The 16793-nt window shown below is 39.1% G+C and overlaps 1 protein-coding gene across 1 annotated transcript in view; it reads right to left on the reverse strand.

The window, feature by feature from the left end:
- Nucleotides 1-749: 749 nt before the first annotated feature.
- RORB (RAR related orphan receptor B) overlaps nucleotides 750-16793 on the reverse strand; it is a 210976-nt gene continuing 194932 nt past the window's right edge. Inside the window, exon 10 of the mRNA XM_005887847.3 lies at nucleotides 750-8045. Coding sequence (XP_005887909.3) covers nucleotides 7890-8045 — 156 coding nt within the window. The 3' untranslated portion in view covers nucleotides 750-7889. The remainder of the gene's footprint in view (nucleotides 8046-16793) is intronic.

Genomic DNA, 16793 nt, shown 5'->3' on the forward strand with positions numbered 1-16793 from the left:
AGACTGAAGTTGGGAGAGACTCTATAGAAGAAAGGCTTTCGGATGCTTATCCTATCATATGGGCCAGTGGTTCTAGTTTTAAAATCTATTAAATCTTGCCTTAAACTACATTTCTCAGAACATGCCAGCTCTAGGGATCTCAACCTGCAACAGCTTCCGAGCACCTGAAAAATCGCTGTCATCTCTTAGAACTGCTTTTTAAAAAACATTATTGTGAGTCTGGGATTAGCCTCAATCACTTCTTACTACAGTTTCAAATAAGAATCAGAGCATTCCTATGTTGGTGAGTGTTGATTTTGGTGATGCTTTGTTTAAAAAAAAATCAGATGAGAGGCTTAATTATTAATTATTATCTGGAAACTTCCATCTATTTCAAATGTACTATAACATTTCAACAGCAAAGGAGTTGCTTATGATCAGCTAGCTGGGGCTTTGTTTTATGAAAGTTCTAGAAAAGTAGGGCTATTAGCATTATTTTAGTTGCTATCTTTGAGAGGTGTTGTTCTTATCTTAATTGCAACTTGGTAAGCTGTTTGGCTAGAATGAGGCCTGGGTCTTTTCTCAATGAGCATTTCTAACTCAGATTAGGTCCATGAGGACACAAGCCTTTCCAGGAAAAAAAGTATTTACTGGAAAAAAGGGCAATTTTGTAAGTTGGAACCCATGGAATAATATTTTCAAAGCCAAATCTATCTATCTACTTTACAGCCTCCTTGTTTCCTGTGTGAGAAAAAGAAAATAATGAGGCCAGACTTTTTTCCTTTTTCTTCTTTTAATTTTGTTCAGCATTAAAGGAGGGAACTTCATAAACATTGATTGTCATTTACAGAAAACATTCAGAAATCATGTGTGCATTATCCAGGGAATGCTAACAGTATTCAACTAATAATTTACAGGACATAAAATAAGGACAAAAACCTATTACATTCTAAAGTAATATAAAACTCTTTTTTTTAATTGTTAGGGAGTGCTGTTTTATTCTAGTATATTTATAATAAAAAAACTCAATGCTTACTTCCTAAATGACTCAGGCTGCAGTTTTACTCACGTACACAGAAATTAGGGCTTACATATTAAACAAGGAGAGAGAGACCAGAAAAGTGTAGATTTTAAAACTACGTATGTCACTGGGTTTATTTGTAGTTTGCCTTTTGCCCCTATCAGCCAATAATAATGCATGTAATAATGTAAGTTAAGCTCCAGAAAAATCAAAGCCTCTAGGAGGCATGATTTCTTTAAAAAAAGAATATAATTATTACGCTTTTTAGAGTGAATACTTTTATTTTACATAGTCTGGCAATGCAGGCTGTATGCGTTGCTAACAATGACACCCGTGCTGGTAAGAGATGCAGGCTGCACATCGCAGGTGCAGTGGCGGCTGGTAGGTACAGCCAAGCCCCACACCACATGGTTTCAACACTGGAGGACTCAGACCTCTGCTCTCTACTTGACACGTGTGGGCTGGAGCTCAGGTAAAAACATTAAATCTCTGAATGTTGGAAATACATGAAAATTATTTCTCTCAGTCCTAAAAGCAAGGAATTATTGTCAGGGATTTCAAAAATATTGGAAAGTCTCATTTAAATCTAAATATCTTTTTTATTATAAATCAATCATCATAAAATATTAGCCTTTTAAAGTTGTGTTTGGGATGCAGGAAAAGCATCAGACTCCTCAGACTTGCTCCTGCCTGTGTTGTTACAGCTCATGACACCTCCAACTTTCCTCCCTCTCAGTCTCCCCCCACCCTCCCCCAGGTTCTTGACAACATTTATTTGGTAAAGGTCAGTTATGGCTTCAGCGAATGAGTGATCTGACCTTAAGTTATTAATACGAAATAAATGTGTACAAAAATATTTTGTTCATCAGAAAGCAGAGTTTGTTTTCCTTAAGCTGTTCCTTGCAGAAAGGATATGGACTAAGCCATTTGCTACAAGGAAAGAGGACTTACTCAGGCAGCATTTTTTTTTCTTTTTAAAAAAACTTTCCTTTTTCATGTCTGGTTCAGATAGAGTTTACAGGTCTTAGGGAAATCTTCAATACAGATTCTTTGGAGCAGATTTAATTGACAGCCCTGTCCCTTTCTCAGCTGTCTTACAAAAGGAAGCGTACACTTAACACCAATGACCCATCAAGATGCTTAAACCATTACAACCAGTTTCTGAGAAGTACGTAACACGCAGAAAGGAAGCAAGTACATATTTGCTCTTTGTTGGTTTTTCCCCCTCTAAAAAAATCATTACAAAGTCTTATGCTTAAACAGAGACATAGAAAAATCAGTGTATTCACTGTCTCCAGTTATTTACAGCAAAAATTACAGAGACAGCATACATCATATTAGACCTTCCACAAGCATATATTAAAAGTAATTACATCTGAAAAAATATTTTTATTTTCCTCTACATTTCTACAATACATACTCAATTTTCTATAGGTGTAGTTTTCATTCCCGTGTGTGTGTGTGTATGTGTGTGTTAATCAGATGAAGCAGACGGTACCGTGCTTGGGGGTGTGGTCCGGAGCTTCTCTGACATACCTAGTGTGTGTCTGTGTTCGGTCATGACCCAGGCAGGCATATGCCCTCCATCAGCCACTGCCTGAAGAGTATGGTTTAACAGAAGGATCACGCTGCCCAGTGGGGGTGCACATCCCCTGCGCTTCCCCCTCCTGGGTTTATTCAATCTCAGTAAACTTGTGCTTTATTTTTGGCCATAAGAACAATCACTGAGCTGCTCTGTCTGCTCCACTGGAGGTCGTGCTTACAGTCATGCAGGAGGCAAAGATTATATGGCCAATTCGCTTCGGAGGAATTTCAACAGCTAAGGAAAAAAGTGCACAAACAGACAACCCCTATCCACTGCAAAGAAATCCATGGGCCCTCACTTCAGAACAATGGAGGACTACGTGATTGTGACTGTGGAATAAACTCTTTAGACACAACCAAGGGAAAAATAAGAACTTGCAGATCACGAAACCGCATATTTAAAGAAACGCACCGAGACTCAAAAGCATAAAAATTGTGCATTGGACTTTTAGAACAAGAAAGTGGCAAGAAATCTAATCACCTGACTCTATGAAGCTGAAAGTTTGGGCAAAACAATGTCTTTTACAAGCCATCATGAAATTATTTTCATTTTCAGATTTGTTTGCCATTTTTAAAGCTGACCTCTCACTATATCCTCTAGTCAAATATGGAAACCAAATTAAGTGTCAGAAGAGCAAGACCTCTTGCCCCTGAACCCCTGACTCTAATGTCACCCAGAGTTGTATCTGCTCAGACTTGCTGCAGTCAGATAGGCCCCAACATTGGAGTTTCAGGGGTTGTGACCACCTTCTGCTCCGAGACATGTTTGGTCTGCACTAAGCCTTGAATCAACTGACATTTACGACTCAAGAGATTGCATAAGATTTAGAAACTTTAGCAATATTTCAGCTTTAGCTGACTCTTGGATGCCCCTTTTCATTGGGGCATTTCCTTGCTAGCTTCCCACCAGACTGCTTCACTCATTTGCACCAACTCCCTGGCCCTCTTAGACTGTTGAATTTTTAACCTTAGCTTTAAACAAACATGTTTCTCTGGTCCTGAGATACTCCTCTACCAACAACCCCAAAAGGATGCCAACTCTTGTGTAAAGACGCACGTGGCTGCCCATATCAGATTGCTGTTTGGATGAGCAGTTGGGAACAGAAAATCAAATACCACTTCATCTAAAGCAGATGGTGGGACTTCCGCTCTCGTTAGAGGGGACTCTGTGCAAAGCGTCACTACAGATGCACACTTTCAAGTTACTGCTGTTCTCTTAAACGGTGGTTCTGTCAGGGCACAGATGCCCTTGTCTGAACTTACTGCCAACTGTAGTAGCTTCAAGAGAGAAAGGAATCAGGAAAATGTTATTTCTTCTAATTTCCAATAGCAGTAGAATTTTTCCTTGCTTCTATGATAAATGGAAACAGAATATAGAACAAAACTGACATAATTTGCATCTGATTGATGGCTTTGAAAAAAGCTGTTAAGTTGTGTCCTTGGAACATAAGAATTGCTTTTGCAGTCAAGTCTGGTACACATGGGACTGTAGAGAGTGAGCGTGAATTGACTATCCATGTGCAAGGTTTTCTACAAGCAGTTTAGCTTGACTGCTGGGAAGTTGTGTGTGGAGCAGGCAGCTGTGACAGGACATGAACTAATGCCTCCTGGCACCTACTGTTAATATCCAGAGTCTCTTAGATTCTATCAAAGAAATCTGTTTACCTAAGAGACCTCTGTATTGTCTGTTTTTACCTACTCAGTGGTCCAGATTCCTGAAGACACTTTTAAAGCAAGGAAAATCCAGAAAGGGTTTGTTTGTTAAATACATCTCCACCCTCAGTTTTCAATCTTTGGGGGGTAAAAGAGCTGCAGAAAAAGGAATACAAAGAGGACCAGAGTCACAGACAGGAGGGCTAGAGATGAGATGCTAGGCCAGATGTGGAATTCGTTATTCTCCTATGTTCCCTCCAAACTTTTCCTTTCTTTTCACAGACCACAAGTCACCTCCCTTGTCAGGTGGTGAATGCCACTGACTTGTATAGGACTTGTATAGGAAGCCAGGGTTCTCTGGGAGATACATATTCCTATAAATGGGGCAACTGGATCATTTGGCTCTTAGGAGATTTTAGAAAATGAAGCTAAGTTGTTCTTACTCATGAGCAATTTTTCAGCAAGTCCAAACAGAAGTAAATCCAGCTTACAGCATGAAGTTACCCCTCACTGGTCCAAAAGCCTTGTCAGAGTGGTTCTCTCACTGGCATATTTAATTTGTGTCATTTACATTTTATTGTCATTTTCCTGTTTTTTGTCCCCCCACTTCTTGGTGTACCTTTTTTAAAAACAAAACAAAACATCCCTGAGTGGATACAGTGCAACATCTGCATCAAGCAGTGATTGTCATTTACGAAGCATGAAGTGAAAAGTACAGATCCTGGGTCCTTTCTTCCAGTGCCCACCTTATTATGAATGTGTTGCAAACACTTGTGAGTCTTCATGGGGAAGGGACAAAGGTTGCATGTGGTCAAGAAAGTTGTTAACCAAAATTTCAAAATACCTCCAGAGGTAGTCACAGGAGACATTCAAAGGGCAGCTTTTAAAGGTACTTGGTTACCACTGAACACATGACTTGGCTGTCTTTCACGGGACAGATTTGGCAACTGTGGCAAAAGTTGGAAATCTCTTTTCTCAACTGCAAGGGGCTGAGTGCCTACTGGTTTCCACTGTTTTGTTCTGGTTCAGTTGTTAGCTGTTTCCTGTCCCCTCGCTTCAAAAGGTTCATGCCGTCCCAAAGAAATGATTGCACCAGTGGAAACAACACAAATTCAAATCCAGGACCTCCTGAGGCAGATGTGGGGAACAATCTTTTTCCTACCTCACCCATGGGACAAGGGAGGGAAAATTCTCAGCCACTTCATCAATTGAGTCAATTTAAATCCTCTAAGGTAAATTGGAGGAAACAAATGGTTCCCTTTGCAACTGAGCAGGAATTACAGGCTGACAATAGGAAACACTAGTCCAACTGAACAATGAAAGCAAAGTTTGACATAAGTTCAAAGCTCAAAGGGAAACGCCAAGTAGACACATTAAGCATTGCCTATCACAAGCCAATCATAAAACATACATTGCATTTGGAAACAGCTTGGTTTAATTGAGTGCCTTCCATTACCCTGTTTTCCTAGCAATCAGTAAAGTAATCTTTCCATTAGAAGGAAATATGACTCTTGGAATTAATTCTTTATACAAAGAGCTAACAGGAGTGACATTTACACCAAAAAGAATTGAGTCCCTGTAGCAGCATAATAAGCAGTCTACAGCTGTCTTCTTAGACACTGAAGGTAATTTGGTTCAGTGTAGTTAAATTAATTGAATATAACAGTAGTTGAGAAAGGGATTCATTATTTTAAAGCCTTTTTTCTCCATTGGTTTGGAATTCATCAATCATGAGGTGGGAAAAGGCTCTGTTTTCTAAAAGACAAGATGAACACTACTGTTTGATCATCAGTGAGCAGTGCTGTGGTATCATGGAGATGGCTGTCAAAGCATCCAACTTCAGGAGGGCATAAGATCAAAGACAATGTTTCCACTGATGGAAACTTCACAAAGTAGGTGTGCATTTGTGTGTGTGTGTATATGCGTGTGTGTGTGTGAGTGTTAGATGAGATAAGGGCAGGTCTTCATGAGTTGATGGCCAGGCTACACTTACAGATCATAATTTTCCCTGTCTTATACACAAAGCTCCTCTCTAGATCCCTTTTAAAAACTCTTGTTTGGGATCAAATGAGACTAAAGGCACAAGGCCTCCAAAACACAGGCAGAACAAGCTTCTTGGAATTTATGTTTTTCTGGTGATCACTTTGATTGGAGAGCAAGTGGAAAAGTGAGATCTTGTACTAGGAAATCCAAGTTGTCTAATCCTGATCTCAACTCTGGCATTCTGTACTTTTAAAAGTTGCTAAAAGAATAACCCCAGGGTAGATGGATAATGCAATTTCAAACGGCACCAGAAATAGTTTTGGCTTTGGGGTGCATTTGTTCTGTAGAATAACACAGATCTTTTATTCTAATCTATCAAGGTTTTACTAAATTTTTATAATATAACATTTTGTAGTTGAAAAAAATTAGAGGTCCCAGACTAGAAGAACATAGAAAGTCCTGCCTCCCCCTTTATTTATTGCTGCTTTTTTTTTAAACAAACTTATTAAAGAGAATGAACATAAAGAACTACTTCTTTGCTTTGTATATTCTCTTTCTACTTCTTTGCAAAAGAGATAAAATGTTTACATGAAATGGTATTAGGACCCTGGGTTCTGATTTGCTCTTTTACTCCAATTTTTTTTAGAAAAAACTGCTGGTGGTCGTAATCTACTGACTGTATTTCTCTGTTGATACAACAAGCACCAAAATCAAGTTCCTCTCACAACTTGAAATTCAAAGAAAAAAAGATGATTTTTGTGTCCTGGTGAAAAATAGGAACTATCTGTTTTTTGGTCAAAAGGCCCTGGACTCCATAATGTTTTCTGTGACCTAATTCTTAAAACAGGAAAATGACTCCAAATAGTTAATTTTTTCCCCAATATGTACCATCTTGACAAGGCTTTGATGTCATTGATCGAAACAGAGTTTTTCTACAGAGGTCATGCGTTATATTTATTCCTTTGTCAACTTATTTCTGAATTGGTACCATTCTGCTATTAACTGCAGATGAAAACTCTGGCTGGAAAAACAAAATCCTGATTGTCTAACATAAAGGTAACATATAACACAGAAGGTAAATAACGTAAGAGCGCCTGACTGAACCTCCTTTGCTAGTATATTTGATATTTTAAGCCACAGTGCATGTGTGTGTATAAGTAATAGTCATATATAATATTCTCAGATATTATATACTTATCACATACCTGCACAGTGCTTTCCAAGACAGCTACAAATTTATACATGCATCACCTATCTAAAAACATAGAAATCAGTAAGCCTATTAAGTGGAATTTTCTTAAATTATATTTGAACAATCAACAGGAAAAGTAATCATGTAAAGTACTGCTCTGTTCTTGTATATATCTACAATAAAATTCTATAAACAGTTGTTTCCCCAAACATACCTGAATAAAATTAAAAAAAGATAACACCCAGTGTCCTATATTTGTATATTTATGGTCATTTCAAAAACAAACAAACAAATAAAAGAGCCCCACTCAGGTGCATATTTACATTCTTCAAACTGTAGCGGTGAAAAATAATTCTATTAAGTGCAGGACATTCCTAATGTTGCAGTAGTGACGTTTTCCTTAAGTCTTCATGAACACATTGCTTTTGTCTTAATGGTGATGCATTCCACGACTATGAGACAGTTCGCTCGTCGCCTTCATTTGCAGACGGTGGCACAGTCAGGATTAAAGAGCTCCTTGTATAACGGAGGAAAGAGTGTATTCACTATGTCTGGATGCGATTGCTTAAATACCTGCAGCTTCTCCCCGTGCAAGTTGCAAACTGCTGTGATGGTTGGTATCTTGGCTATTAGCTGCAGAGTGGAGAGACAGGGAAGGAGACAAAGAGGGAAGCTCATTAGTGCTCGGTCTCCTGAATCAGTGTCCTTCCTGGCCCCAGATGAAGGGAACCGACTTTGGAAAAAGATGTTCAAAAAGAAAGAAGGCTCACTTTCAGCTTCTCCTTTAGAACAAAACAAAACAAAACACCTTCCTCCCCCACTCTCTAAAGAGAAAATAAAGAGCAGGAAAGAAAGCAGGACCAAGCTTCCTAGTTCATTGTTCTTATAGAAAGTATGTATGGAAGGGAGTTTAGTCTAATCATTAGGAGGAGGTGTTGGCCGGGCAGGCTGACGAAGTTGGAATCCTGGTTCTAAAATAGCTAAATGGCTATATGTCTGTGACACCCTCTATGTCTCAGTTTTCTCATTTGTAAAATGGACTTATTCATAGCATCTATTTCATTGAGTTGTTGTATAGACCAAGTGATGAAATTAATATGAAAGTGCTAAGAATACTGTAGGCATGAAACACAATTAGCTAATATCCTTATCTACCATTTCCCATAGATTTTTATAACATGAATATCAGATTTTTAGATTTGGAAGATGACAGTGTTAGAAAGGTATAGCATAAATCATATGAGGTGTAATTCACAATGATCTGGGCTGCTCTGCTGTCAAGGTCACTAGCCTGCCACTATCTCTCTAATCCTTTCCCACTTTAATGCATAAGATGAAACCTATATTTAATCAAGGGAGAATTTGGGAGGTCACTGGCACTCAGCTTCCTTGGGGAGGTGTTTTAAAAAGTCATGGGAGAACATCCACTTATTATTATTTTTTTTTGAGAACATCCACTTATAACTGTTAGGTTTTGATATGTTAGTATCATGTAAGATATAATTTTGTAAATTTAAATACCCAGAAGACGGTGTTTTAATAATTTAAAATACCCACAGTTTGTTAAACGCTACATATGTCATCAGGTTCTGGACAATTCTAGCTTTTAACACACTTATAATTCTGAAACACTTAGAATCCATCATTTAGTGTCAAAATTGCTTAAAACCATGTATCATTGTGATCAAATTACTGTGGGAATAAGAAATACTCTCATATAGGTAATACTTTTACAAAAGATAAGCTTGATGGTTCATATAGTTGACCAAAGGTACACTTGAAAGCAATGATGAAATAAAATAAACCCATCTAATCACCAATTAGGCTCACCGCTCTCCCTACCCTATTCAATAATAAGAAACCATTTCAGCCTTTGAAGTAAAGGAGGAAATAGATAATTAGTTACTTTGTGACTTTTCAAAATCAGAAATTTCCACTCTTTCATTAACTTTCCTTTTAACAACTAATGACTATATAACCACACTATGAGCCATTTAAAAATAGCACCAGGATTAGAGCTGTTGACATATTCATTAAAGGGATCTAGAACACACAAAGAAGTTTGGCGTTCAGAATTTTCAGTTCACTGCTATTTAATCATAGGGATAGAAATGAAAAGAAAAAAAAACAACTGTAGAATCTTTACAGAATGGGTGTTAAATTTTAGACTGAGAATCAGGACTTTTCAACATTATGAGGTACTTAAACTGGTAGCAGACACTTCTACTAGACACCAGAGTTCACAAACAGTAGTGTTATTGCTTATAATCTATGTGAGAAGACAGATGAATATGACCACACAATCAAAAGCAGACTGAAAAACTGTGGCGAGTGCCATGGAGGAACACTGCTAGGAGAAGTGGTAGATAATAGGATGCTCTGACTTCTGTAAGGTAGGCACTTCTGAGAAAGGACCATTTAAGCTGGGCTCTGAAGGGAGAGAGAGAGAGCTAACCAGATGCTGGGGCTGGGGGGTGTATAATATGTTCCAGGACCATATGTGGTATTAGAACTAAAAGAAGTTCAGTGTCCCTGGAGCAGTGGGTGAGCATGTTCAAGGATAAAGCTGGGGAGGCTGCATAGTCAGGTTATGCTAGGTCTCACGGTCTCTGTTAAGGTCTTTGGAAGAATTTTAAGAAAGATAATCAGAATCACATTCTGAAAGATTTGATTTGAATCCTGGTGGAAAGCAGTGTCTTTTCTATATTTTCATAGGTAAAGAGTGTACAAATGTCCACTAACTAGAGTCCCTTGGGAAATTATTCAAGCTTTCTTAACCAGCTGGTTCACACAGAAGGAGACTGTAACAATTTCGGAAAACTTCTTACACATTACAATTCTCCCTGAAATAGCTACTGAATGCATAGAGGCTTTGAAAGCTTTCTATAATCATCTGCAGTTGAACTGATGATGTGCAGAGTTCCTAAAACACCCAGATGCAACTCTGTAATGCTTGTCAATCTTTGGTGTGCACAAGTATCGCTCGGTGCTTCCTAAAAATGCAGATTACTGCAATCCACTTGTAGGGATTCTGTTTCATGAAACCTAGATGGGGAGCTCAGATTTCATGTTTGAAATACATATCCTGAGGATACTGGTGCACTGGGTCCATAGAATAGACTTTGAGAAGCACTGTTAAGAGATTCAAATCTTATAAATTTACAGCTGTTTTTAAAAATTGACAAATTCTTTATCATGTAAGAAATAGTCCTGGTAACTGAGTGTCAAGTTAGCTTCTTTTCTGGAGGCTGTTAAGAAATTATCATATCTAGAGAGGGAAGGTTTCATTTGCTTGGTTCTATTAGTTTGGTGAGAGACAAGTAATGAAATTTCCTGAGTTCCCTATAAAACACAAATACTATATAAAGAGGATTAGTCTAGTGATAAAAATATGGGCTTTCAATGAGCCAGACTGTCTGCATTTGAATCCCTGATTTGCTCTTTACAGTTGTATGATCTTGGACAAGTCACTTAACCTATTAGCTTCTTTATCTGTCAGATGACAATTATGACAATCCCTATCTCAGAGAGTTGTTGTGAGGGTTAAGTGAGTCAATACAAGCCATCTATGACTGTAATGCTTCCCTCAAGGAAAGAAATAATCAAGGTCATGTTTGTTCAGCCAAGTAACATGGAGGACAAGAAACCAGCTTAGCCCCTAAACGAGCAACCAAAATTGATTCTCTATATATTGTATGTTTGCTTCCTAGATGGCTCAGCAGTAAAGAATCTATCTGCAATACAGGAGATGCAGATTTGATCCCTGGGTCAGGAAGATGCCCTGGAGGAGGAAATGGCAACTCACTCCAGTATTCTTGCCAGGATAATCCCACAGACAGAGGAGCCTGATGGGCTATAGTCCATGGGGTTGCAAAGAGTCATACATGACAAGTGACTGAGAATACACACACATATTGTGTGTTGGGGTTTCCCCAGGAGGCTCAGTAGTTAAGAATCCTCCTACCGACGCAGAAGACACAAGAGAAGTGGGTTCAAACTCTGGGTTGAGAAGATATTATGTACTGCAGCTGGGAAACCCAATGTCAAAAGGAGCTCAGAGAAGCCTCAGCAGTAGTTGAAGGCTCAACAACTTTTTAAATAGCTGGGGTGGTGATCTAAAAGCACTTGGAGATGGAAGGGGTAGTTGATTTCCAATCATCATGAGATTTCATCATGTTTAAATAATCCCCATGGCAGAAGTAGACAGAGGGTCTAGAAAAAGGCATTTTCACACTCATCTACTCATCTCACTCTCTTATGATAAACATTTCTTGTAAGAAGGAAGATTTAGCTTATACCTACAGGGGTCTATAAGAAGAAAAATAGCTGTTTGAGAAGAGATAATAATCCTATGCTTCTTTCCAAAGGGTGGTTTTATGAGAAAACCCACAATTTTATAATTGGCACATTTGATGTTGAACAAATGGAACATGCAAAGGTGAAAACTAGAGATTGTGTTCATGTGGGCTTTCAAGCCATCATGATGCCTTTCAACATGAAGCAGGAAGTCAACAATGGCTTGATTAAAGAAGAAGAAACTGCAGAAGCACTGATAAAGGCAGGAAATACCCAGTGAGGCTACACATCCATTCGTCTTCTCCATTCACTCTTTTTGGAGTTTTTGTTTAGCTAAATCTAGATATTTGGCCTAGACTTTTCCACCATCCTTAGTCCACCTGACATCCATGCTGTATGGGATGTTTTCTCTACTCTGGGAATGGCTGACTAAAGTGGAAGCAGACACTTGGTTCAGCTGGGATTGGAATCTGGAATCAGATGGAGAGCCAGCAAATTACTTTCTAAATGTAACAACTTACTTTCTAAATGTACTTTCTAAATTACTTTGTAGTGACCTAAGGAGCTAAGAGCTAGCCATATTTCACCAAGACCAAGGAAGCAGAGAAAACTGGTATTCAGAGAGGGAGAAGAAGAAAGCAGGTTCCTAAAGAGAGAGAAACTTGTGAGATAAAGAATTCTGAAGGCTTCCCAATTTCTTGTCCCAGCATTTCCTGAAAGGGGGCTGGATTTCTGACCATAGGTTCCATCAGATTTCTCTCCATTAGTTTTATTATTTTCTTCTTGCTTTTCCTAGTGGGAGTTGGTTCTTGTTCCTTGTAACTCAAGAGTCCTAACCAATACATCAACTTGCAACTTCATGAGTGAGGAGTAACATCAAAACCTCTCTTCTGGAACTTCCCGGGTGGTCCAGTGGTTTAAGGCTCAGAGCTTCCCTGGCAGGGGGCACAGGTTCCATCCTTGGTCAGGGAACTAAGATACTGAATGTCTTGTGGAATAGCCAAAAAACAAACAAAGACCACCTCTCTCCTTCTTATAGACTATTAGTCTGACAGACAATCCCTAAAATTTCTGGGTGTGGGACCTATGGTGTATGCCAGCAAACTATAAATGACTAACATGAGTTGAAATAATCTGATCTCTCTCAGGGACTCCTCAAGGAAAGCACTCACGGGCCAAGACTGTGTATTATTTTTTGCTCCCTCCCCTGCATCTGGCACACAATACACACTCATTATACATGTAGGTTGAAGTAGAAAACTATTCCCTAAGAAAGCTGTTTCTTGAGAATTGATTTGGAATTAGAAATCTTGGATGATCTGTTGAACTGTTTTCTGTAATCTTGCCTCTTCTTACATTATTTTACAGGGTATATCCCACTTGGGGAAAGCTGAGCAGGGCTTCTGGGGTGCCTGGTCTTAACCTGGGCAGCGGTTACACTGGTATGTTAACTGCGTGATGATTCATTGAGCTAAACACTGATGAGTTAAGAACTTTCCGCACGTATGTTGTAGTTTAATAAAGTACAAAAAAATTAAATATAAAACAAATTCCTAACTAAATATGCGGAGAAGGCAATGGCACCCCACTCCAGTATTCTTGCCTGGAAAATCTCATGGATGAAGGAGCCTAGTCACTTTCATGCACTGGAGAAGGCAATGGCAACCCACTCCAGTGTTCTTGCCTGGAGAATCCCAGGGACGGGGGAGCCTGGTGGGCTGCCGTCTATGGGGTTGCACAGAGTCGGACATGACGGAAGCGACTTAGCAGCAGTAGTAACTAAATATGAAGGAGAATGGGGAGGTTCAGACCATGAGGCCACATCATCTGAGCAGGGACTCAAGCGGTGACTGGACAGACTGTGCTGTTCAAGATTAAACTGATGAATCCCAGGCCCACCTGCTAGGAATTCTAATGTGACATCTAGTGTTCTCCACAAAGAATAAGCAGGCTTCAGGAGTAAACATCCCATTATTAATCATGACATAGTCTCTCTTGATCTTACTGAGACAGCAATGAAACTCATTGTAAATGACCCTTGGCAGTTTTCAATGATCTTTCCATCAGTGTCTGCTTGCTCCATAGACCCTATCTATGAGTCAGCACAGCTTTTTTTTTTCCTAAATCTGTATCCTAATAGTGCTTACTAAAGTGAGAGTGACTAGGAGTGATTTCTTTCAGATAAAAATCTCAATTATTAACACTGTAAAGTAGGGCTGTGTAAACCTTCCCTCATATAAGCTTTTATTTAGAAACTTGCTGCTGCTACATTAGAAAAATTCCCCTCTCTGTGTTGATGGCAGTTTTGTTGTTCTGCCAGAAAGAGAAAGCCTGATAGGAATGCTGACCCCTGGATGTGGGGTTTATAAACAGTGTATGCTTTGGGACTAGAATATCACCTTAAATTCAGTAGTGTAGTGCATAGAGTACTCATTTGAATCTGCAAGACCTGGAGAAATCTATTTATTCACTTATTGTAGTGGCAGAACATCTAAAGAGTCCTTGAAACTACTGCACAGGACTGAATACTGGGAGGCAAAAGAAGATGTTAGAAGCAACCTTTGTTTTTCTCTTCTAGAGTCAAAGAATGTTATACTGAAGGGACCTTAACGACCATCCAGTCCAACCTCCTTATTTAGGAGACAAAAAAAAAAGTGAAGCCCAGAGAACAGATGGGCTGCCTCCCCTAGTCATATGGGGCTTAAAAATATATGTGTATATATGCATATACATATATACATACATATACATATATATACATAGTAAGTGATAGTCACTCAGTCATGTCCAACTCTTTGTGACCCATGGACTGTGGCTCTCCAGGCTTCTCTGTCCATAGAATTCTCCAAGCAAGAATACTGGAGTGGGTAGCTATTCCTCTCTCTAGGGGATCTTCCTGAACCAGCAGTCAGATTCTTTACTGTCTGAGCCACCAGAGAAGCCCATATATGTATATACATGTTTAGTTGCTCAGTGGTATCTGACTCTTTGTGACCCCATGGACTGTAGCCTGCCAGGCTCCTCTGTTTATGGGATTTTCCAGACAAGAATACTGGAGTGGGTTGACATGTCCTTCTCCAATATATATGTATTTCTTTTGTGAGCTTTAGTGAGAATGACCAGTGTTATCTCATTTCCTCATTTCTCCAATCCGGGATCCAGCCAAATCTAACTATTATTCAGGGTCTGCATACAGTGTATATTTTCTTATACATATAGCATTGCCCCCATCACTTGGAATGCCATACTTCACCTCCCTAAACCTCTAACTTCCATCCTTTGAAACAGCATTCATCAGCTATTAGTTCAAATATACCCATTTCTTGGATAAACATTTCCCTACAGAAACAAAGTTTCTTCTGTCCACAGCAGCTACAACAACAGCACTTACATGTTGGTTATGAATCATGTACCATGCTTATATTTGATCTCATTCAGTCCTCAAAATAACCGTATGACATCAATACTATCTTTAATCACATTTTACAAATAAGAAAACCGAGACACAGAGGTCAAGTCACTTGTGCAGAATAACTAAGCTAGTCTGATGGTTCATTATATATATGGTACATATTATCATTATGATCATGAAAAGAAGAAACTAGATTATTTATTTTTACCCCAAACAAACCAAAAAATAAATAAACTGATTAATACACAGGGGTTGAGAACTTTTAGTTAATGGATTAAAATTCCTGATTTAAAAATCCTCTCCAGGTCCAAGTTTGGTCAAAAGTATAAGGCATTGCTACTTGAACTTTAATTTCAGGAACTGGGCATGCAGAAAGTGTTTTGGAGACAGTTTTTTCAAGATGAAATCTAATGATTATGTCTGAACCCTGCACCTCACTTGAAGCCGGCTACACCTGTTCAGAGTCAAACTGGCTGGCTATTAACAGTCTTTGTCATTTGCACAGAGGCAGATCCACCCCACTTACTGAGACTATAACCCAAACCCCTGGACTTGAATATAGCAGTTGCATATGTGCACATTTTTCTGGAGATAAGCTTCATACTGTGTACCCGATTGCCCAGAGGGGTCACTCTTTTAGGGGTGTCATGGAGGCAGAAGAGCTCCATGGCTATGAAGGTGAAAGAATAAATTTCTGAAAATAGGAAAAGTATCTGTGGTATGGCGGAATAGTTTTCCTTGGATTTAAATAAAGCTGTTTATTTCTTTTGGAGAGCATGGGTTTGATGAGTGGGTGTCCCTATATGTCAATGGCGCCATTGTCCTTAGAGTATGAAGGCAGTCAGGAACTCAAGAGACTTGCCTGTCCCTTCCCTTTCCCCAACACACTTGAACCTGAGACTTAGACAAATGGAGTGACTTATGCAAAACCACACGGTCCAGAGCAGGGAGAAATGAGAACCCAATTCTCATTCCATTTCATGGTCCCTCCACATTAGTTCACATAGTGTTAGTCGCTCAGTCATGTTCGACTCTTTGCGACCCCAGGGACTGTAGCCCAGCAGGCTTCCCTGTCCATGGAATTCTCCAGGCAGGAATACTGGAGTGGGTAGCCATTCCCTTCTCCAGGGAATCTTCCTGATCCAGGGAATGAACCTGGGTTTCCTGCATTTCAGGCAGACTCTTTACCCTCTGAGCCACCAGGGAAGCCCCTGGTTCACATAACTTCCTATCAAATGATGACCGTTACAGCGAAAGGGCCACACAGAAACTCAATATCCACACATGACTAGTGGAAGCAATGCTTTGTCATTTGACTCCAGTGAATTTTATATAAGAAATTATCCTTTCTAACACTTTTTCTGATTCCCAGATTTACAACATTCTCTTTCCATAAGCAAAGAACTGAATGGATTTAACTAGACTTACTGTGGTGTTCGCTTCACAACATATCAGTTCAGTTCAGTTGCTCAGTCATGTCCGAGTCTTTGTAAGTCGGACGTGACCCTTCACAGCATATACAAATATTGAATCATTATGTTATATACCTAAGCCTAATATAATGTTATATGTTAATTATTCTTAAGAAATAAAATAATTGTATACTTTTCCCACTAAAGATGGGAAAAGGAGAGTTAAGCTGACTTTACTTGGTGTTTTAATTTTTTTTTTTT

The sequence above is a fragment of the Bos mutus genome, chromosome 8 (assembly GCF_027580195.1).
Source record: "Bos mutus isolate GX-2022 chromosome 8, NWIPB_WYAK_1.1, whole genome shotgun sequence".
NCBI lineage: Eukaryota > Metazoa > Chordata > Mammalia > Artiodactyla > Bovidae > Bos > Bos mutus.